This window comes from Doryrhamphus excisus, linkage group LG7, assembly GCF_037039965.1.
Source record: "Doryrhamphus excisus strain RoL-2023G ecotype Guam linkage group LG7, RoL_Dexc_Guam_v1.1, whole genome shotgun sequence".
Classification (NCBI taxonomy): Eukaryota; Metazoa; Chordata; class Actinopteri; order Syngnathiformes; family Syngnathidae; genus Doryrhamphus; species Doryrhamphus excisus.
The window spans coordinates 3,833,122-3,855,917 of NC_136363.1; the positions used below are offsets into that span (position 1 = coordinate 3,833,122).

Below are 22,796 nucleotides of genomic sequence, written 5' to 3' on the forward strand. Positions count from 1 at the left end.
AGCCTACTAGCTAGCTTGCTCACTAGCTAGCTAGATTGCTCAACTACTATGTGGTCGCGGGTGTGTGGTCCCGAATTAATGTTCACTCGGCATGTTGCCACGTTGCCACAGCGAGCCACTATGCGGCAATCACATAATCTTTGCCGCGAACTGGCACCAACTGGTGCAACTTGGCTCGTGCCATTACATTCCAGTGGATTCCAATATGTGGATTGTTTGAGACATTTGGTTCCACTTGGTGGACACTTCGAGCCGATTGCTGGAAAATCAAAGATTTTAAACATTTTGGAATTTTCTTGCCGTCAAACTCAATTTTTACAGGCCACTACGAGCCAATTGGGGGGCAGTTTGAGCCACTGCACGCCACTAGGCACCGTATTGGTGACACTAGGCACCACAGCAAATTGCATTGGCGCCAACTGGCACCGGCCCAGTGGACTCTACCTTAAGAACTGCGGTGGTCAGTGGGTTGAACTCCTGGGGTTTTAGCCTACTGGCTAGCTTGCGCGACTATCATTCAGTAGTGTGTGGTCGCGGGTGTGTGGTCCCGAATTAATGTTCGCTCGGCATGTTGCCATGTTGCCGTTATTTGGCGCCACAGCGAGCCACTTTGCGCCAATCACATAATCTTTGGCACCAACTGGCGCAAACTTGGCTCGTGCCATTACATTCCAGTGGATTCCAATAGACGGATTGTTTGTGACATTTGGTTCCACTTGGTGGACACTTTGTGCCGATTGCTTGATGCAAGTGGCGCAACAAAGATTTTAAACATTTTTCTTGCCGCCAAACTCAATTTTTGGGCCACCACGGGTCAGTTGGGACGCAGTTTGAGCCACTGCACGCCACTAGGCACCTTATTGGTGACGCTAGGCGCCGCAGTTTTAGCCTACTGGCTAGCTTGCTCGACTATCATTCAGTAGTGTGTGGTAATCGAACCTATGCAGCGTGCAGGGCTGGTGGAACTCATGAGTAGAACTCATTACTAACAAATGGATCAAATACTGTATACAGTACACACTGAGAATACTTTTTGTCTGTCCATGCAGGGTGCAGTGATCACGCCAGCCATGGACCACACGATGTCCATGCAGCCTGCCAGCATGATGGGACCCCTCACCCAACAGATGAACCATCTGTCCTTGGGTACCACAGGAAGTGTGAGTACCCCTTTCCTCATTTTAAACAACTTTTATTGACAGTTACTATGGTACACATAATGTCATTGTATGGTCATATCACCTCGTACTTCGGTACGAGGTACATTATTTAAAAAAAACAAAAAAAACTGTATTATGGAAAGCAGGAAGTGAACAAATGTAACAGTTACTGATTGTAAAAGTACCAGATGGAGGGGTAGGATTTAATAAGCTTTGCTTCTTCCTACTCCTTTTGGACATGTGGAACTGTGAACTGATTATGGGATGCGTTCAATTGTAATCTGATGCATGTTCAAATGAAATAAAACCATTACCAATTAACATAGCATGTTTTTAGAATGTGTGAGGAAACCCGGAGTACAAATAAAAATAAATAAAAGTAGTAATAAAAATAAAATTTTAAAATAGTAATTAAAATAAAATTTTAAAATAGTAATTAAAATAGTAATTAAAATAGTAATTAAAATAGTAATTAAAATAGTAATTAAAATTGTAATTAAAATTGTAATTAAAATGTAATTAAAATTAAAAATAAAATAGTAATTAAAATAGGAATTAAAATTAAAATTAAAATTAAGAGTAGTAAAATTAAAAAAATTTAAATTTTTAAATTTTTAAATTTTTAAATTTTTAAATTTTTAAATTTTTAAATTTTTAAATTTTTAAATTTTTAAATTTTTAAATTTTTAAATTTTTAAATTTTTAAATTTAAACATTTTTTAATTTTTTTAAATGTTTAAATTTTTAAATTTTTAAATTTTTAAATTTTTAAATTTTTAAATTTTTAAATTTTTAAATTTTTAAATTTTTAAATTTTTAAATTTTTAAATTTTTAAATTTTTAAATTTTTTAATTTTAAATGTAAAAATTTTTAAATGTAAAAATTTTAAAATTTTAAACAAAAACAACAAAAAACAACTTTACTAATACTAACTAATACTAATACTATTTTAGGAAAGCAGGAAGTGAACAAATGTAACAGTAAAAGTACCAATTGGAGGGGTAGGATTTAATAAGCTGTGCTTCTTCCTACTCCTTTTGGACATGTGGAACTGTGAACTGATTATGTGATGCATTCAATTGTAATCTGATGCATGTTCAAATGAAATTAAACCATTACCATTACTTTTACATCTTCTTAGTCACTACTTAACCACATCATAAGTGATATGTTTCATATTATGAACTACATTGCCTGGTTTCACTACCAGTTATTAAGACTTCCTCACTCGTTTTCCACCTTCCCGCTAAATTTTACACAACGGCAAGATATTTAGTCACCGTTACCCTTTAATTCCGGTTTCCTTCCCCACACCTCAACTCTATCACACACTAAATCACACATGAAATATATCACTCCTTCAATTTTCTCACACACACACACACACACACACACATCACTTGGCTTTAAATCAGGACCATCCAATGTAGGATCAGGATGGCTTAAAGGTGTCACACAGGTCTGATGCCTGACTTCCTGCCCTAACACCCCCCTCCTCCCCCCCATAACCCCATACCCGGAGGGGGCACAACATGGCTTTGCTGTGCTAAGTTTGATGGCTGTGTGTGATTGAAAGGGTGCTGTACAGTTAGCCGTGTGTTTCCAGGTGAACTGTCAGCAACTGTGATGCCGTGTCAGTCCTGTCAGCAATGACCCCCCCCGCCCCCCCCTTCTAATCTTCCCCAGCTTTGGTAACAAGCCAGTTTGTACGATGCATTCAAGGCAGTCTTTTTTGCGAGCCGTTCGACCCAAATATTCCAATTCCATTCGGGACCAAATATTTTTTTATATTATTTTTTCAATTATTTATTTTATATTATTTATTCTATATATATTTTTTTTTTACATTTAATCATTTATTTTATTTTTTATTTTATATTATTTATTATAGTCACACTATATATATATATATTATTTATTTTATTTACTTTTATTTAAATATGCTACTCATAATATTATGAGTTTACTCTTGTGAACTCTTTCAACTTTCTAGGGAATTTTTTTTCTCATAATTATGACTTCATTCCCTTATATTTATTCTCATAACATTAGAAGTCGTATAAATTGCTGTTTTCTTTCTCCTAATATATTTTTATGCAACTAAAATGGCAATTAATTATTCTCAAATATATAACGGTATTATTCTCGAAAGCACGACACATCAGACACATACTTGCTAACGGTGCAACGAAACAAAACAAACGCAACACAAGTTAATGCATCACGTACAAAAATCAACAACTAAAACTGTTTTTTCCAAATGTCTGCAAGGTATGCTGGGTAGTTTAGCTGCCACAAGAATATGAACTATGAATAATAAGACATTCAATATCAAGAGTATGTTAAGTCGTCCTTGTTTACCATATATATTGTAATCCAGCAAAAATGCGACAAACAGGGCAAAAGTACAACAAGCTACCCAGCATGCCTTGCGGCAGGAATATATGGGGATGTTGGCATGGGTTTTGTGTGTAGATTTGTATGTTTATGCCCACATGTTGCAGTAGGTAGCTTATTTTGTTGTTATATTGCCACAATAGTTATGTTGCCAGGTGCAGTATCCGAGTTAAATGTTTAAAATATACACATTGAGTTGTAATATTTACAATTTAAACGCGTGGTATGAAAAGCTAGCTCAAAAGAAAACTCTCAACAGAGCGTCTCATTGTTTTTACCGCCCACTAAATCTCATATAGATGCAAATCAAGTTCCGACAGAATCGAACGGGTGTCAAAACACAACCTTACATGAGTTGTGTTTAAAATGACTTCAGTGTGTGTTTGTTATGAACGACTTAGCGACTATATAGCCTTAAACAACAATTTAATTGTCTTTGCTGGGTTTGGTGTGTCTGCAACAACATGACTGCAGAATCCGAAAGGACCTCAGGCGTCGCCGGTTATGGATGACATAAACATGCCATGCACGCTCCTCACTGATTTACCGTGCATGCTGATTTACCAGCGCCAAGGTCTCAACACTTACCAATAGTCTATCATCTACCTGTCAGGCATTATGATTATGGACGCTGGGGACGATGGTATATACGCTTGGCCGCTAAGTATCAGCTAAATGACATATAAAAACACACTTGGAAAATATGGCTGTACAAAGCTGGGGGAAATTATCATTTTTGGGAAAAAAAAAAAACTTGAACCAAAAATTAATTCATTCATTTTCTACTGCTTATCCTCACAAGAGTCGCAAAGGGTGCTGGAGCCTATCCCAGCTGTCTTTGGGCGAGAGGCGGGGTACACCCTGGACTGGTGGCCAGCCAATCACAGGGCACATATAGACAAACAACCATTTACCACCAAAAAATTTTTTAAATTAAAAAATGTAAATTTTTAAATTTTTAAATTTTTAAATTTTTAAATTTTTAAATTTTTAAATTTTTAAATTTTTAAATTTTTAAATTTTTAAATTTTTAAATTTTTAAATTTTTAAATTTTTAAATTTTTAAATTTTTAAATTTTTAAATTTTTAAATTTTTAAATGTAAACAAAAAACAACTTAAACTATATTAGGAAAGCAGGAAGTGATCAAATGTAACAGTTATTTATGCAATTTTGTCTTAGCGTGGTTAGCGCGCAGACCTCACAGCTAGGAGACCAGGGTTCAATTCCACCCTCGGCCATCTCTGTGTGGAGTTTGCATGTTCTCCCCTGTGCATGCGTGGGTTTTCTCCGGGTACTCCGGTTTCCTCCCACATTCCAAAAACATGCTAGGTTAATTGTCAAAATGTGAAATATCACTACGGTAATCCCTCGCGATTAATCGGTGCGACTGATTAATCCAATTAATCTATAATGGATTATCACAAAATGGAACTACTTATTTATAAAAGGTATATTTTGTAGTTAGAGCACCAAAAAACCTTCTAAATATAGTTGTAAACATTATTAGAGCCCCACAGACATAAAATAACACCCCTATATTTTATATTTTAAACATAATAAGAGGAAATGAGAGATATAGAACATAATTAAGACTAGTGCTTGAGTGTGTTGTTGTATATCTGTGTATATGTGTATCTTCCGATGATGAGAGAGCTGAGTGGGGGGGGCAGACAGGAAGTGACGTCAGTTCAGTTTAGTTTTATCTTATTGTGGGTTACATCGGCAACAGTAGTGGAATATTTATTTGGGATTATTTTGCCTGATAATCGAAACCTGCAATAAAAGCCTGTTGGCTATCAAGTCTGGTGCTTGTGTGTCTCACTGAATATTACTGACATGAAGTGATACGCTAATGTTAATGTGTATGTTTTATTGTTTTTGGGCACACAACAGCGACAGCGCTGTTGCTGCCGGGCACAGCGACAGCGCTTGACATGACAGGAGGTGACCTTCCCTTCAAGGTGTCCATCTTGTTTTTTTTTTTTTTTTTGTCATCCTTGGTTTATGTTGTCATGGTAACAGCGGTAATTGACAGCTTCACTGTCCCTGGAAGACTTGTCTGAATCATCTATTATCTGCTGGCATTTTTCTGTTTACTTCTTGTTGGACTGAAGTATTTTGTTCTATAGTTACCTTAACATGCAGTGTGTAAATACTAATACTAACAATTTACTGTACAGTACATGCTTTTGCAGCGATATTAAGTATGAATCTCCAAGGTGGCACATTAGGGATGTTTTATATTGGCAGAGCTCTCCCTCAACAATGAAGAGAAAGGTATTAATAGAGCAGAAATGGGACAAAAATCATTAGTATATCACCATGGCAACACATCTCTCTATTGTCAGACATGACAACTGACTTGCATGATCAGCAAGTCTGCAATTAAATCACTTTTCCTAATGGTTTTGCTACAATGTTCACTCTTACTTTTGCTTAGGTATTTTTTTGCTTATTGCTTATTTTTTGTATATTTCTCACAAATAAATATAAATATTAGTCCATGACAATGCAAGTAATTCATTTTTCATGATTAAGCGAGAAAAATATCCAAAGCTACATGGTCCTGTGTGGGAAAAGTGATTTCCCCCTTGACCTAATAACTGGTTGGGCTGCACTTAGTAGCAACAACTGCAATCAAGCATTTAAGATAACTTGCAATGAGTCTCTTACAGCACTGTGGAGGAATTTCGGCCCACTCATTTTTGCAGAATTGTTGTCATTCGGCCACATTGGGGGGGCCACCCTTCGCAGCAACAACTGCAATCAAGCATTTATGATAACTTGCAATGAGTCTCTTACAGCGCTGTGGAGGAATTTTTAGCCCACTCATTTTTGCAGAATTGTTGTCATTCGGCCACATTGGGTGGGGGCCACCCTTGGCAGCAACAACTGCAATCAAGCATTTATGATAACTTGCAATGAGTCTCTTACAGCGCTGTGGAGGAATTTTTAGCCCACTCATTTTTGCAGAATTGTTGTCATTCGGCCACATTGGGTGGGGGCCACCCTTGGCAGCAACAACTGCAATCAAGCATTTATGATAACTTGCAATGAGTCTCTTACAGCGCTGTGGAGGAATTTTTAGCCCACTCATTTTTGCAGAATTGTTGTCATTTGGCCACAATGGCAAAACAACCCCAGACCATCACGCTACCACCACCATATTTTACTGTTGGTATGATGGTCTGGGATTTTTTGGTAAACAGCAGAATTCATGGTTTCATTTATCACAGCAAGTCTTCCAGGACCTGAAGCAGCAAAACAGCCGCAGGTCATCACGCTACCACCACCATATTTTACTGTTGGTATGATGTTTTGGGATTTTTTTGGGGGGTCGACAGCAGAATTTATGGTTCCATTTATAACAGTACGTCTTCAAGTTCCTGAAACGGCAAAATAGCCCCAGACCATCACATTACCACCACCACATTTTACTGTTGGCATGATGTTGTGGGATTTTTTGGGGGGTAGACAGCAGAATTTATGGTTCCATTTATCACAGTACGTCTTCAAGTTCCTGAAACGGCAAAATAGCCCCAGACCATCACACTACCACCACCATATTTTACTAATGGTATGATGTTTTGGGATTTTTGGGGGGGTAGACAGCAGAATTTATGGTTCCATTTATCACAGTAAGTCTTCAATTTCCTGAAACGGCAAAATAGCCCCAGACCATCACACTACCACCACCATATTTTACTATTGGTATGATGTTATGGGATTTTTGGGGGGGTAGACAGCAGAAGTTATGGTTCCATTTATCACAGTAAGTCTTCAAGTTCCTGAAACGGCAAAATAGCCCCAGACCATCACACTACCACCACCATATTTTACTATTGGTATGATGTTATGGGATTTTTTGGGGGGTAGACAGCAGAATTTATGGTTCCATTTATCACAGTACGTCTTCAAGTTCCTGAAACGGCAAAACAGCCCCAAACCATCACACTACCACCACCATATTTTACTATTGGTATGATGTTTTGGGATTTTTTGGGGGGTAGACGGCAGAATTTATGGTTCCATTTATCACAGTAAGTCTTCAAGTTCCTGAAACGGCAAAATAGCCCCAGACCATCACACTACCACCACCATATTTTACTATTGGTATGATGTTATGGGATATTTTGGGGGGTAGACAGCAGAATTTATGGTTCCATTTATCACAGTACGTCTTCAAGTTCCTGAAACGGCAAAACAGCCCCAAACCATCACACTACCACCACCATATTTTACTATTGGTATGATGTTTTGGGATTTTTTGGGGGGTAGACAGCAGAATTTATGGTTCCATTTATCACAGTAAGTCTTCAAGTTCCTGAAACGGCAAAATAGCCCCAGACCATCACACTACCACCACCACATTTTACTGTTGGCATGATGTTGTGGGATTTCTTTGGTACACAGCAGAATTCATAGCTCAATATATCACACAATCCTTATTAGTTTGATGCCACGCAGTCGTCACAGCTGAGTCGGCTAAATAAGTAAATAAGAAAGAAAAAGACAAAACAATCACAGATGCATAGTTGGTATGCATGCTTTCAATTCACCGTCGAGAAGGTCACTTGGAAAATCTCTTAGCCCCTTTTTAGCTGATAGCAGGAATCAGAGAGGAAGGTGAGTCGAAGGCTGACACGGAGAAAAGTGGGAATGTGTCACAAAGTCTGGATGTTTCACCTCGCCCCCCCCCCCCCCAATTCGGAAGCGTCGAAGTTGCGATAACCTTAAAGTCTCGTCTCTCCGAGTCGAGTCGAGTCGCACATCAGAATGCAAAGCGGCACTCCCATCAGGATGTGTCCTGCTCGCCATGTGTAGGTAGGTTTGAGTTCATCACACTCCTCCTATGGCCTTTAGCTGCTCTCATTAGCGGCGAGCGTTGGAGCCGTCGCCCGATCCATTAACAACACCGCCGGTAATGACACTTCACCAGCCCAGCAGCCAAGAAAACGCTATTAACCACATCCCACACTGGACTGAGAACACACATTTTAGCACTGCTAGGTAAAGATTAAGAGAGGTGAGGGAATAAATAAAGGAAAGGAAGAAAGGACTTTTAAAAAAAAGCTGCAGGAAGATGAGGTGAGGTGGCGACGAGACAGCCAGGTGGATTTTATCCGGGGATCACACGTCCGTTTGCTTTGTGCTGCGACATTATCTTTCAAGCCTCTTTGTCTTTGTCTTTCCCGACTATACACAAAGTGTGGGGACCCGAGCTCATTACCCCCACTGGAAATAGCAAACAATGTGAAGTGAATCCCCCCCCCCCCTCCCTGTGCTGCTTCCAGCGTGTTTGGAGAAGATTTTAAGGATTGAATGTTAATATATCCAAACAAACAGAACCGGTTGCATTTGTTGTGGTTGTTTTTTTTCTGTGAATATAACAACCTAATAAGACTGATCTTCCACAGTTCCAGAAGCTCTACAGAAGTACACTGGAACCCAGACTGGTGGCTATAGTCATCATGAGCGATTTTAATTTTAATTTTAATTTTAATTTTAATTTTAATTTTAATTTTAATTTTAATTTTAATTTTAATTTTAATTTTAATTTTAATTTTAATTTTAATTTTAATTTTAATTTTAATTTTAATTTTAATTTTAATTTTAATTTTGTAGCAAGCCTACAAACTAGAAAAGTCATACATTGAATTGAATTGAATACATTTAATTTTAAGGATTGAATGTTAATATATCCAAACAAACAGAACCGGTTGCATTTGTTGTGGTTGTTTTTTTTGTGTGAATATAACAACCGAATAAGACTTTTGCCCATAAAATGATCTTCCACAGTTCCAGAAGCTCTACAGAAGTACACTGGAACCCAGACTGGTGGCTATAGTCATCATGAGCAATTTTAATTTTAATTTTAATTTTAATTTTAATTTTAATTTTAATTTTAATTTTAATTTTAATTTTAATTTTAATTTTAATTTTAATTTTAATTTTAATTTTAATTTTAATTTTAATTTTAATTTTAATTTTAATTTTAATTTTAATTTTGTAGCAAGCCTACAAACTAGAAAAGTCATACATTGCTGTCGTCATCTTCCTTCTGCGTCCTTTGTCACACACATTGTCAGCCTTTTTAATTTCAATTTTTAAAAAATTCAATAAAAAAAAAATTTCAATTAACATTTTTTTTATTAAAAACATTTTTTTTTATTAAAAAAAAATGTATGTATCTCTTCATGCATTTTCTATTGTGAGGTTGTGTGCATTAAGCGAAAAATGGCCGGGCTATGAATTAAACACATCACTGTATAAAAAGTAGTGGCTTATAAATTGGAGTCACACACGTTGTCAGCCTCTCTGTTATTGTCGCTCACTGTGTCGCGTTCGCCTCGAGACAAATTAGGTCTTCAAAAATGCATGCAAAAAAAATGTAAAAAAAAATTCTAGGGCGGCACGGCGGTCTAGTGGTTAGTGTGCAGACCTCACAGCTAGGAGACCAGGGTTCAATTCCACCCTCGGGCATCTCTGTGTGGAGTTTGCATGTTCTCCCCCGGTTTTCTCCGGGTACTCCGGTTTCCTCCCACATTCCAAAAACATGCTAGGTTAATTGGCGACTCCAAATTGTCCATAGGTATGAATGTGAGTGTGAATGGTTGTTTGTCTATATGTGCCCTGTGATTGGCTGGCCACCAGTCCAGGGTGTACCCCGCCTCTCGCCTGAAGACAGCTGGGATAGGTTCCAGCACCCCCCGCGACCCTCGTGAGGAAAAAGCAGTAGAAAATGAATGAAAATTTTTTTTTCATTAAAATTTTTTTTTTCATAAAATTTTTTTTTTTTTCATTAAAAAATTTTTTCATTAAAATTTTTTTTTCATTACAATTTTTTTTCCAATTATTTTTTTTATTTTATTAAAAAGTAGTGGCTTATAAATTGCCGTAAATTGGAATGGAAATGCAACCTCGGCGGGCACTTTTTAGTAACTTTGACTAAAACAGGTTCCATGTGTGAATCAAAAAGAGAGAAAATGGAATAGAAGTAGAACACACACACTTAATATTGAGTCCTCATTCATATTGCATGTGAAAGCCCCCGAAACCTGTGTCACATGTGTATAAACGACCATGGTTGCGTCCTAACAGGCAGTTTAAACATGACTAAAGCAATATACACGCTACACGCTACAGGCAAGGGGCATTCTCTTTCTTCTTTTATTCCTTCTCTTCCATTTTTTTTCTCAGTCGTAGGCTTGCACAGTTCCATGCCTGTGAAGTCTTGATGGAACAGTGGGACACTTTTTTTCCTCCTCCTCCTACTCCTCCTCCTTCTTCCTAGTTTACCTCACATGCTCCTCTGCTCGGCTATCCTGAAGCGGCACTGATATTCTTTTGGCGCCCTCCGAAGGACACTGTTGAAAATTAAAATCAATTTTTTCGATATATTTCTAAATAACAAAATATATAAGGTGTGTTTTTTGTATCTTTTTTTGTGTGTGTTTCAGTACATGACTGCCGCCGCTGCAGCAGCGCCTATGCAAGGGACCTACATTCCCCAGTACACTCCTGTGCCTCCAACAGCCGTCCCCGTCGAAGTAAGACCTTCCCGGGCACCTTTGTGTGCGCTCGTAATCAATAATTGGCTGACTCTTTTTTTTTTTTTCGAAAGACGACTTCATTACTCTTGACAGTTCAATCACTTCCAATCACGTGATGTTTGTTCTAACGTCGAAGGGTGTTGTTCGCCACATGATTCAACAGACGCCGGTTAATAACAATTTTAAAGTTTGACTGCAGTTTTATCGTTATTGTTGCTACTGGAATAGCCCAGACTGAACCCTTTCCAAGTACTGTATATGCCCAAATATTCTTATTTATCCAGGTCATAGTACTCACCTAATTTGACCTAATTTGTGTATTGAAATAGGTTTTTGTATTTTATAATATAAAATTTTCTGACCTATAAATGTCGTTAAAATGTTGTATACTGGTTTTAAACCATGACAAAGTTTTAGGTAATAAGGTTAAAACATTTGGAATCGACCCCTGAAAGAAGTTTGGGATGGCTCAAAACGCTCGGTTTTGAAAAGGCGTGGTAAAGCTGTTCCTTTGTGATGTCACAGAAGGCACTTTAAGAATCACTTTGTGTGGTGTGTGTGGTCAATCACAGAGAAGTAGGCATGCCCAGAATAAATTAAAACAGATTGTTTTGGCAGACAGGAAGCACAAATCCAAGGAAATACATCTGGAATAGGTGCAGATTCTGTTAAAGCTAGAAGGTTTTCTACGTGGGTTATTGTGTTTCGCTGTTCTATAGGAGTTTGCGCATTTGGACGTTAACCCTGAAAGAAGTTTGGGGTGGCTCAAAACGCTCAGTTTGAAAAGGTGTGGTAAAAGCATTCCTTTGTGATGTCACAGAAGGCACTTTAAGAATCACTTTGTGTGGTGTGCGTGGTCAATCACAGAGGAGTAGGCATGCCCAGAATAAATTAAAACAGATTGTTTTGGCAGACAGGAAGCACAAATCCAAGGAAATACATGTGGAATAGGTGCAGATTCTGTTAAAGCTAGAAGGTTTTCTATGTGGGTTATTGTGTTTCGCTGTTCTATAGGAGTTTGCGCATTTGGACGTGAACCCTGAAAGAAGTTTGGGGTGGCTCAAAACGCTCGGTTTGAAAAGGTGTGGTAAAAGCATTCCTTTGTGATGTCACAGAAGGCACTTTAAGAATCACTTTGTGTGGTGTGCGTGGTCAATCACAGAGGACTAGGCATGCCCAGAATAAATCAAAACAGATTGTTTTGCCAGACAGGAAGCACAAATCCAAGGAAGTACAGCTGGAATAGGTGCAGATTCTGTTAAAGCGAGAAGGTTTTCTATGCGGGTTATTGTGTTTCGCTGCTCTATAAGAGTTTGCGCATTTGAACGTGAGCCCTGAAAGAAGTTTGGGATGGCTGAAAACTCTCGGTTTGAAAAGGCGTTTTAAAACCGTTCCTTTGTGAAGTCACAAAAAGCGGACTTCCTTATATGGTACATAGTTAGGAAGCACTTTGGGCATATGACCAATCACAGCTGAGTGGGCATGCCCAGATGCGTTAAAACAGGCCGTTTTGGCAGTAAGTTAAAGGAATTTCTGCAAAATCTAAAAAGTTTTCTGTGCTGGTTATTGTGTATAGCTGCTCTATAGGAGTCCACAACTCAATACAAAGGGTAAAAAAATTAGCATAGATTAATTGGCGACTCCAAATTGTCCATAGGTATGAATGTGAGTGTGAATGGTTGTTTGTCTATATGTGCCCTGTGATTGGCTGGCCACCAGTCCAGGGTGTACCCCGCCTCTCGCCCGAACACAGCTGGGATAGGCTCCAGCACCCCCGCGACCCTTGTGAGGATAAGCGGTGGAAAATTAATGAATTACATTGTTTGTTTTCGGAAAAACTGATTTGGTTAGAGTATGTTTTGGTTAGAGTCCGACAAAGTTTCCACTGTATAGAAGTGAAATTTTTGCTGTGTTTAAATATATATAATATATACTATCATATTTTTACCATGGCGGCACGGCGGTCGAGTGGTTAGCGCGCAGACCTCACAGCTAGGAGGACCAGGGTTCGACTCCACCCTCGGCCATCTCTGTGTGGAGTTTGCATGTTCTCCCCATGCTTGCGTGGGTTTTCTCCGGGTACTCCGGTTTCCTCCCACATTCCAAAAACATGCTAGGTTAATTAGCGACTCCAAATTGTCCATAGGTATGAATGTGAGTGTGAATGGTTGTTTGTCTATATGTGCCCTGTGATTGGCTGGCGACCAGTCTAGGGTGTACCCCGCCTCTCGCCCGAAGACAGCTGGGATAGGCTCCAGCACCCCTCGTGAGGATATGTGGTAGAAAATGAATGACTGAATGACATTGTTTGTTTTTGGAAAAACTGATTTGGTTAGAGTATGTTTTGGTTAGAGTCGGAAAGAGGTTCCACTGTATAGAAGTGACATTTTTACTGTGTTTAAATATATACAATCATATTTTTACTATATGTAAGCAAATTTTCCATAGGTGTGCCCTGTGATTGGACTAGTCCGATCCAGTTCTGCTCACCTAATGAGGACACGCGGTATAGAAACCAGATTGACGGATGTACTCAAAATACCAAAAACCCATGCATAGTTGATGACAAATCATGAAGCAGGAAGAAGCGGGATGGCTGTCTGGCAACTGACAGTGTGGTCCTATTTAGATGGACTATCAGTCGTGTATCAGGTGACAGGAGATCAAGTGAGATACAGTGCAGCGTCCCCACCACACACACACACACACACACACACACACACACACACGGATGCTTGGAGGGGTAGTGGAACCCGCACACATCTATCAGCCGCAGCGGTCTGTTTAGCCCAGCAGCTTCAGACAATGACTGTTTCCCCCTCTTCCCGACAGACGCATTAGTTTCCCCTCTTTTTTTTCTGAAAGGCGTGCAGGTAGCGGGATGGCGGGAGAAAGATGTAGTTGTAGAGTCGCCCGGGGGCCCCCCTGTTAACGTTTTCATCTTCCTCACCAGTGTCCGTTCAGAAGCCGGGTGTGTATCAATGCATCATGCGGTGTCTGGAGGGTAGATGTATATAGACAGGTCATTGTATCCTTCACAGCTTGTTAAAGGTGATTGACTCCATTGGGATAACAGGTATAGTCAAGTTAGAAAAAATACCAATAGGCTCAATTAGGATCAATTCGGTGAGTGCATTTATCTTTTTCTATCTCGATCAACAAATAATTAGAATTCAACGTCGGGAAGCACAAATCCAAGGAAATACAGCTGGAATTGGTGCAGATTCTGTTAAAGCTAGAAGGTTTTCTACGTGGGTTATTGTGTTTCGCTGCTCTATAGGAGTTTGTGAACCCTGAAAGAAGTAAGTAATGGCTCAAAACGCACCTAATTTGACCTAATTTGTGTATTGAAATAGTTTTTTGTATTTTATAATATTCAATTTTCATGAACTATAAATGTCATTAGAATGTTGTATACTGGTGTTAAACCATGCCAAAGTTTCAGATAATGAGGTTGAGACATTTGGAATCGAACCCTGAAAGAAGTTTGGAGTGGTTCAAAACGCTCGGTTTGAAAAGGCGTGGTAAAAACATTCTTATGTCACAGAAGGCACTTTAAGAATCACTTTGTGTGGTATGTGTGGTCAATCAGAGGAGTAGGCATGCCCAGAATAAATTAAAACAGATTGTTTTGGCAGGCAGGAAGCACAAATCCAAGGAAGTACAGCTGGAATAGGTGCAGATTCTGTTAAAGCTAGAAGGTTTTCTACGCAGGTTATTGTGTTTTGTTGCTCTATAGGAGTTTGTGCATTTGGAATCGACCCCTGAAAGAAGGTTGGGATGGCTCAAAACGCTCGGGTTGAAAAGGCGTGGTAAAAGCGTTCCTTTGTAATGTCACAGAAGGCACTTTAAGAATCACTTTGTGTGTTGTGTGTGGTCAATCACAGAGGAGTAGGCATGCCCAGAATAAATTAAAACGATTGTTTTGGCAGGAAGCACAAATCCAAGGAAATATATGTGGAATTGGTGCAGATTCTGTTAAAGCTAGAAGGTTTTCTACGTGGGTTATTGTGTGTCTCTGCTCTATAGGAGTTTGCGCATTTGGAAGTGAACCCTGAAAGAAGTTTGGGATGGCTCAAAACGCTCGGTTTGAAAAGGCGTGGTAAAAAGCGTTCCTTTGTGATGTCACAGAAGGCAGACTTCCTTATATGGTACATAGTTAGGAAGCACTTTGGGCATATGACCAATCACAGCGGAGTGGGCATGCCCAGAGGCTCCTATAATGAATGGTAATGAATGGTGTTTTGAAGGTCCTAAACAGAAAATATTATTATTATTATATTTGTATATTTTATAATTATTGTTATTGTTATTGTTATTGTTATTGTTATTGTTATTGTTATTATTATTATTATTATTATTATTATTATTATTATTATTATTATTATTATTATTATTATATGAATTATATTAAAATATATTTTTATATATGTTATTATATTTTATTATTATTATATTATATATTATAAATTATATTCTAATATATTATTATATTTTATTTCTTTGTTCCTACCACATTTGTAGACCATTTGGTTTGGATTCGTCTTGTCAGGTATTCTAAAGTGATGATACCTTAACTACGACCCCATCACTCGAACCCGAACCCCTCGACCGTAATTCTCTAATCCTCAACCCTAACCTAAGCCTAACTCCTAATCCTAACAATGGTTTAAAAAAATGTATCACTCCGAGCTAACACATTTTTTTTTTTAACGTGTATGTTCATATAGGGAGTCGTGACTGATGCCTCCCCGCAGACGGTGAATCCTTCATCACAGGAAGTGGGTGGCCAGCAGCAACAGATTCAGGTGGACAGCGCTGCCGAACACGTTCCCGCTTACTCATACCAGTCCAAGTAAGTACGTCACAACAGAGTAAAGTAAACCAAACAATTAATTGAACCAACATATCAGTACATGTGTATTTGTATTCAATAATACAGTAACTCAGGGACCGTTACACCCTATAAATAACCCATGATTACATCATGGCTGACAGGCCTGCACCGTCTTAGTAATCGAAGTAAAGCGAATATACATTATACATTATATATTTTGATGACATGACAGTAAATAACACCCCAATAGTCAACTTTTACACAACTATTATTCGATTATTGCGCTGGTTATGGGATTACTGGGAGATGGGTGACCGCTAGCATAGAAAGCTAGCAAGCTAACAAGTTAGCCTCTTCAATTTACTTATTCAAAACCTGAGAATGTTTTTCAAATGGAGTGGGTAAGATGGACAAGTAGCCAAAAACTTACTATGTTTATTAGTAAAAAAAAAAAAATACATATCCTTTTTTTTTTTTAGCAAATTTCAATATTTCAAGCCTGGCTAAATAAGCTAACAAGTTAGCCTCTTCAATTTACTTATTCAAGACCTAAGAATGTGTTTCAAACGGAGTGGGTAAGACGGACAAGTAGCCAAAAACTTACCACGTTTATTAGTCCAAAAAAAAAATACACGATACATTTTTTTAGCAAATTTCAATATTTCAAGCCAGGCTAAATGAGCTAACAAGTTAGCCTCTTCAATTTACTTATTCAAAAACTGAGAATATGTTTCAAACGGAGTGGGGAAGACGGACAAGTAGCTAAAAACTTACCACGTTTATTAGTTTAAAAAAAAAATACATATACATATTTTTGCAAATTTCACAATTTCAAGCCTAGCTAAATAAGCTAACAAGTTAGCCTCTTCAATTTAATTATTCAAAACCTAAGAGAGTCTTTCAAACGGAGTAAGTAAGACAGACAAGTAGCCAAAAACTTACAATGTTTATTAGTAAAAAAAAAAAAAATACATATACATATTTCAGCAAATTTCACAATTTTGAGCCTGGCTAAATGAGCTAACAAGTTAGCCTCTTCAATTTAATTATTCAAAACCTAAGAGAGTCTTTCAAACGGAGTAAGTAATACAGACATGTAGCCAAAAACGTACAATGTTTATTAGTAAAAAAAAAAATACATATACATATTTTACCAAATTTCACAATTTCAAGCCTGGCTAAATGAGCTAACAAGTTAGCCTCTTCAATTTAACTACTCAAAACCTAAGAGAGTCTTTCAAACGGAGTAAGTAATACGGACAAGTAGCCAAAAACTTACAATGTTTATTAGTTTAAAAAAAAATACATATACATATTTTAGCAAATTTCACAATTTCAAGCCTAGCTAAATAAGCTAACAAGTTAGCCTCTTCAATTTAATTATTCAAAACCTAAGAGAGTCTTTCAAACGGAGTAAGTAAAACAGACAAGTAGCCAAAAACTTACAATGTTTATTAGTAAAAAAAAAAAAATAAATACATATACATATTTCAGCAAATTTCACAATTTTGAGCCTGGCTAAATAAGCTAACAAGTTAGCCTCTTCAATTTACTTATTCAAAACATAAGAATGTGTTTCAAATGCAGTGGGTAAGACGGACAAGTAGCCAAAAACCTACAATGTTTATTAGTAAAAAAATATATACTTATACATTTTTTAGCAAATTTAAATATTTCAAGCCTGGCTAAATGAGCTAACAAGTTAGCCTCTTCATTTTACTATACAATTTTCAAAACCTAAGAATGTGTTTAGTAAGACGGACAAGTAGCCAAAAACTTACCATGTTTATTAGTAAAAAAAAAAATAAAATAAAGACATATACTACATATTTTGTATAGCGTAAATATACTAGCATATATATACTACATATAAATTCACAATTTCAAGCCTGGCTAAATTGCTAAAATGTAGAAAGCATTAACAGGATGCAGGTACATTGTAAACATACTTTAGTATTGCAGGTTTGAATTACCCCATAACAGCAATAATACAATAATAACATAAAGCTAAAATCCTGAAAGCTAAAATAATAATAAGCTAATAATAAGCTAAAATATTAAAGCTCATCTAGAGCTAAATTTCAACTCTGAATCTCTATTATCACTTCCTAGCATCCTCACATTGGGACCTATGTGTACTATAATTAATAATATGGCTGTAAAGGTGACTATAGGGGTGTTATGTCATGTCTGGAGGGCTTGAAAAGAACATTTTCTGTGCCTCGCTCACGGTCGGGTCTGGATTCGATGAACTGACTTGTTTTCACTCATTTTAAATCGACCTTTTGAGCGTTTATGCTTCATTTCTATGCAATATTTTCAATGCTACTCTATCTCTCTCTCTCTCTTTTTTTTCCATCCCTGTGTTCTTCTCCTCCATCAGATAACAACGGCCTCAAAGAATGTTCCTGTGACAGCGTTGCCTTGAGACATAAGGTGGCTGCACTGTGAATGTGAGGGGGGGTTGGGAGTTGTGTGTGGGGGGAAAGAAAGATTGCTTCCAGATTGCCCAGGCACCAAAAAAGAGACACTTTTTTTTTCATTTTCTACCTGGTCAACTATAGAAAAAAAAAAACAATAAGGAAGCAATGAATGCTGAGATAGGGGCGGGGGTGTTGGGGTGGTGTGGTGGTGGGGGGGGCGAATCGCAGGGCACAGTGCAAAAGGAGTGAAATTGTTTTAGTGTGAAAACCTGCCTGAAGGGCTGGGATGAAGCTAGAAAATTTTCTCAAAGAAAATTTTAAAAATAAACAAAAAAAAAAAAACACAGGTAAAAAAAAAAAAAAAAAAAGACAAAAAATGAATGTGAAACTAAGTTTATTTTGTAATTAGAAAAGGGGGGGGGATCACATTTCAGATACACACCGAAGATTGTCTTCCTCAGATATTAAGCTACAGTTTCTTTTCAGTATTTTTTATGTTCTGGTCTTAAATTTTTAGTTTTCTAGATATATATTTTTTTTCCTGTCTTGAATCTTCATGGCCTTAATTTCAAGGGCGCCAGAGACTTTTTATAAGTTTAAATCTGACGTCTGGTTGGAAAAAAAACAAACAAAAAAAAATAGTCTTTTGGACCCCCCAGGGGGGGTCTAAGGAATAAGAATCTATCACATAAGCTGTACAGATTTACTAGAAAAAAAAATGTGTTTTTTCTTTTCTTCATTCGAAGAAAGGTTTGATTATTATGTCAGAGGTAACTAGATGTTAAGAAGCTAAAAAAAAAAAGTGGGGGGGGTTGGGGGGGGTATTGAGATTTTTCATAACGAGAAAAACATAAGCAAACATGCTGCATTGTGGATGCAGTCTGTTTTGTAAAACGCTGAACTGGCTTTTTTTATGGTCATTATTATTATTATGTTGCCGTGTATGACATTACTGCTTTTTATCTGCCACATTTTTTTATGAGCTTTGACATGTTTTTTTTAGCCCGCTTTGCTTGTCACACTGCAAAAAAAAAAAAAAAATTTGAAAAAATTATAAAAAAAAAAAAAAACGAAAAAAAAAACTGGCAGTGAAACAAAAACATTCAATCAGTGCAAAAGCAATAGAGGAAATTGTTGACAATTTCTGTAGTTTTTCTTAGTCGTGGATCAAATGCAGCCCATGGATGGCCATTTTTATACCAAAGATATGAAAATACACTCTGAACCAGAGGTCGTTTTTTTTTTTTTTTTTTTTTTTTCCTCAGTCTCATTTTTTTTGTTGGTTGTTGATGTTGATGATGTTGTTGATGTTGATATTGCTGTTGTTCTCGTTGTCGTTGTTGCTCTTGTTGTTGTTTTATTTGATCTTGACGGCCGGACCAGTCCTTTACGGATCTTTTATAACAACCCATGCATCTACACACACACACACACACACATATATATATGCATAAAATTGTCTTTGAACAAGAAGTGTGGCATCACTTCATCCACCAAGAGGGCCACAAAAAAAAAAAAATTTGATTCGGGAGGGCCACTCGACCTCGTAACAACTCAAAAAAATGAGTCTTGAAGAGGAAAAAAAAAACCCACAAATAAGTCGCATCTACTGGTATTTGTGTTGTCATGGCACCGCTTCTAACAACAATAAATTCATACACGAGAAAAAGACGAAACTAAAGAATCTAATTTCTAATTTGTCAGATTGTTCTCAAAGAAGACACTACCTGATGTGCAGCTGTATTTTACCAAAATGTGACTTTTATATTTTGAACCCCATTTATCAATCCACACAATCATATGACGTCATTGTTGCACATTACTTACAGACACATAATATTGGGAGGTATTTCATAAAAAAAAAAAACACATCAATTTGTGTGCCGATACGTGTCACAACAAGGTCAAGTCAATAAATTACCGCGACTAGGCATAGGCCGGTATGAGATTCAGACATTATAACCAAAAAATATTCCAGTTCCACAGGATTATAATAGCTCTAAAATGTTATTTAGAAATATCTTTATTGAAAAAAATTCAAATCAAAAGGGTAATTTTTAACATAATAGAACACAATGAACGTGGAATATGTTTAAAATAATAATTTATCACTCAAAAAAACATTTTTAAATAATAATTTATCACAAAAAATATATATTTTAGTGATTTTTAGTATTTTTTTAAATAATAATTCATCACTAAAAAAAATTTGTGATAAATTATTATTTAAAAAGATATTTTTTTCCCGCAAAAGTTTGTAAAATTTTTTTAATTATTATGATTTTTAGTAATTTTTTTAAAATAATAATTTATCACTAAAACAATTTTTTTAGTGATAAATGATTATTTAAAAAATATATTTTACCGCGACTATTTTTTTGTGATAAATTATTATTCAAAAAATTATTTCTTTAGTGATAAATTATTATTTTAAATATGTTCCATGTTCATTGTGTTTTATTATGTGGTTTAAAAATTACCCTTTTTTTTAAATTTTTTCAATAAAGATATTTCAAAATAACATTTTAGAGCTATTATAATCCTGTGGAACTGGAATATTTTTTGGTTATAATGTCTGAATCTCATACCGGCCTATGCCTAGATGCGGTAATTCATTGATTTGAAAAAATATATATATTTTTTTTTTTTAGTGGCTCAAAAAAGTCACAACACAAATATTTTTCAGCCCAATTCTGATTATGAGGAATAACACAAAAAGTATTTCTACTTTTTCTCATACTGCAGGACCGGTATGACGAACAACTTTAGTTAGGAATACCTCAAAACCGATAAACGGCCCATGTTTAATTGCGATCATTAGGCGCCCAAACATCACTCCATTTTGATGTAAAGGCATCGAATGTTCCACTGCACCACTGAACGTCAGACGGTGTCACAAGGCAGCAAATTCAAAATTTTGAATTTGGACGGGAAAAAAGGACAGTAAGGCCTTAAATATTAGGGATGTCGCCGAGTCTCCGAATCCCAATCCGATAATTCTGTTAAACACATCTAGGATGTCCGTTTTGTTTTGTTTTTTTATTTTATTCTACTTATTTGTTAGAAAGCCCATAATTTAACATGTTTTGTGTCATTTGTGTGGCGCCGATCATGTTTGGGTTTGGCTATTTTGTCCTACTGACCCACTGTCCGTATTTCTAGATAATGGTCTCAAACGGAAAGAATGTAACCTTTGTATACACCTCATTCCGAAAGAAAAGTGCCAATCCGAATGAATATATAATGGGATTCACGGGGTGGAATATTCCTTTCCAACAAGTGAAAGAAAAACTGGAGGAAGTCAGTATCACGTGATGTTGGTGAATTGAACAATGTCTCACAATGTCATTGTATTGGAAATAACACTAAATTCATCACACTGCGACTTAACACTCCCAAACTATACCTCAGAAATATACAAGTTTAAAATGAACGCTTTACTGCGCATGCCCCATTGACTATTCTGGTTGATTATAGCGCCGCATGTAGACCCGCTATTGGAATATTCCTTTCCATGTATACCATTGCTTCCGGAAAGGTCATTCGGAAAGATTCCATTCGGAAAGAGAACAACTCCTCATGTAAACGTGGCTAATGAGGAGGTTTCTCAAGATGAGTATTTTGGTTTTGCTCTGTCCCGGCTACTCCACAGTCAAAAAAGAAGCTCTTTCTTGGCTATGCTTCACTAGCATTGCTAATGTGGAAAAAGCCCAAGTCGAGATCCTTTGCTCTCATTTTCCCTCGCTGTCATCCCCTCCCTTGTGGCCATTTCTCTCATGCCCTCCATGAGGTTTCTTCTCTTTATCGGGTGGTGCAAAAGCGTAACCACAAACCAATTTAAGTCATTCGGGCAATGAGGCTTAGCGGGCCCAATTTGTCTCCCTCTGGGACAATGGGATCTACTCCAGCGTCCCTCAAAATAACCATTTCTTCTGGGGGGGGTAAAGGCAGGTTTGCGCTATGCAACAGAGGCAATTGAGACTAAGTTGCTTTGTGAAAGTCCAGTGTTCCTGCACTGCATTTTGGCAAATGATATCTGGGGCACAGTTGAGAATGTGTTTTAATTGGAGGAGGCTGATGTCATTGCAGCACCCCAATCGATGTATTCCTCAGACGCAATGCCTTGTGGGAAAACTTTTTTTCTTGTGCTTCCTCTGTCCACCAGAGGCACCTCAAAGCCCAGAGGGAGGCTGATGTCATTGCAGCGCCCCAATCAATGCATTCCTCAGACGCAATGCCTTGTGGGGAAACTTTTTTTCATGTGCTGCCTCTGTCCACCAGAGGGAGCTCAAAGCCCAGAGGGAGGCTGATGTCATTGCAGCGCCCAAATGAATGCATACCTCAGACGTAATGCCTTGTGGGAAAACTTTTTTTCATATGCTGCCTCTGTCCACCAGAGGCACCTCAAAGCCCAGAGGGAGGC

At 37.2% G+C, this 22,796-nt stretch overlaps 1 protein-coding gene across 3 annotated transcripts in view; it reads left to right on the forward strand.

The window, feature by feature from the left end:
• The window catches only part of rbms3 (RNA binding motif, single stranded interacting protein), a 283,637-nt gene extending 265,206 nt beyond the window's left edge, over positions 1–18,431 (forward strand). For all 3 annotated transcript variants that reach the window (XM_078791916.1, XM_078791917.1, XM_078791915.1), the window contains 4 exons: positions 1,050–1,160; positions 11,021–11,110; positions 15,844–15,968; positions 18,334–18,431. In XM_078791916.1, the coding sequence (XP_078648042.1) occupies positions 1,050–1,160; positions 11,021–11,110; positions 15,844–15,968; positions 18,334–18,337 (330 nt within the window). In that variant the 3' untranslated portion in view covers positions 18,338–18,431. The remainder of the gene's footprint in view (positions 1–1,049; positions 1,161–11,020; positions 11,111–15,843; positions 15,969–18,333) is intronic.
• Positions 18,432–22,796: the final 4,365 nt, after the last annotated feature.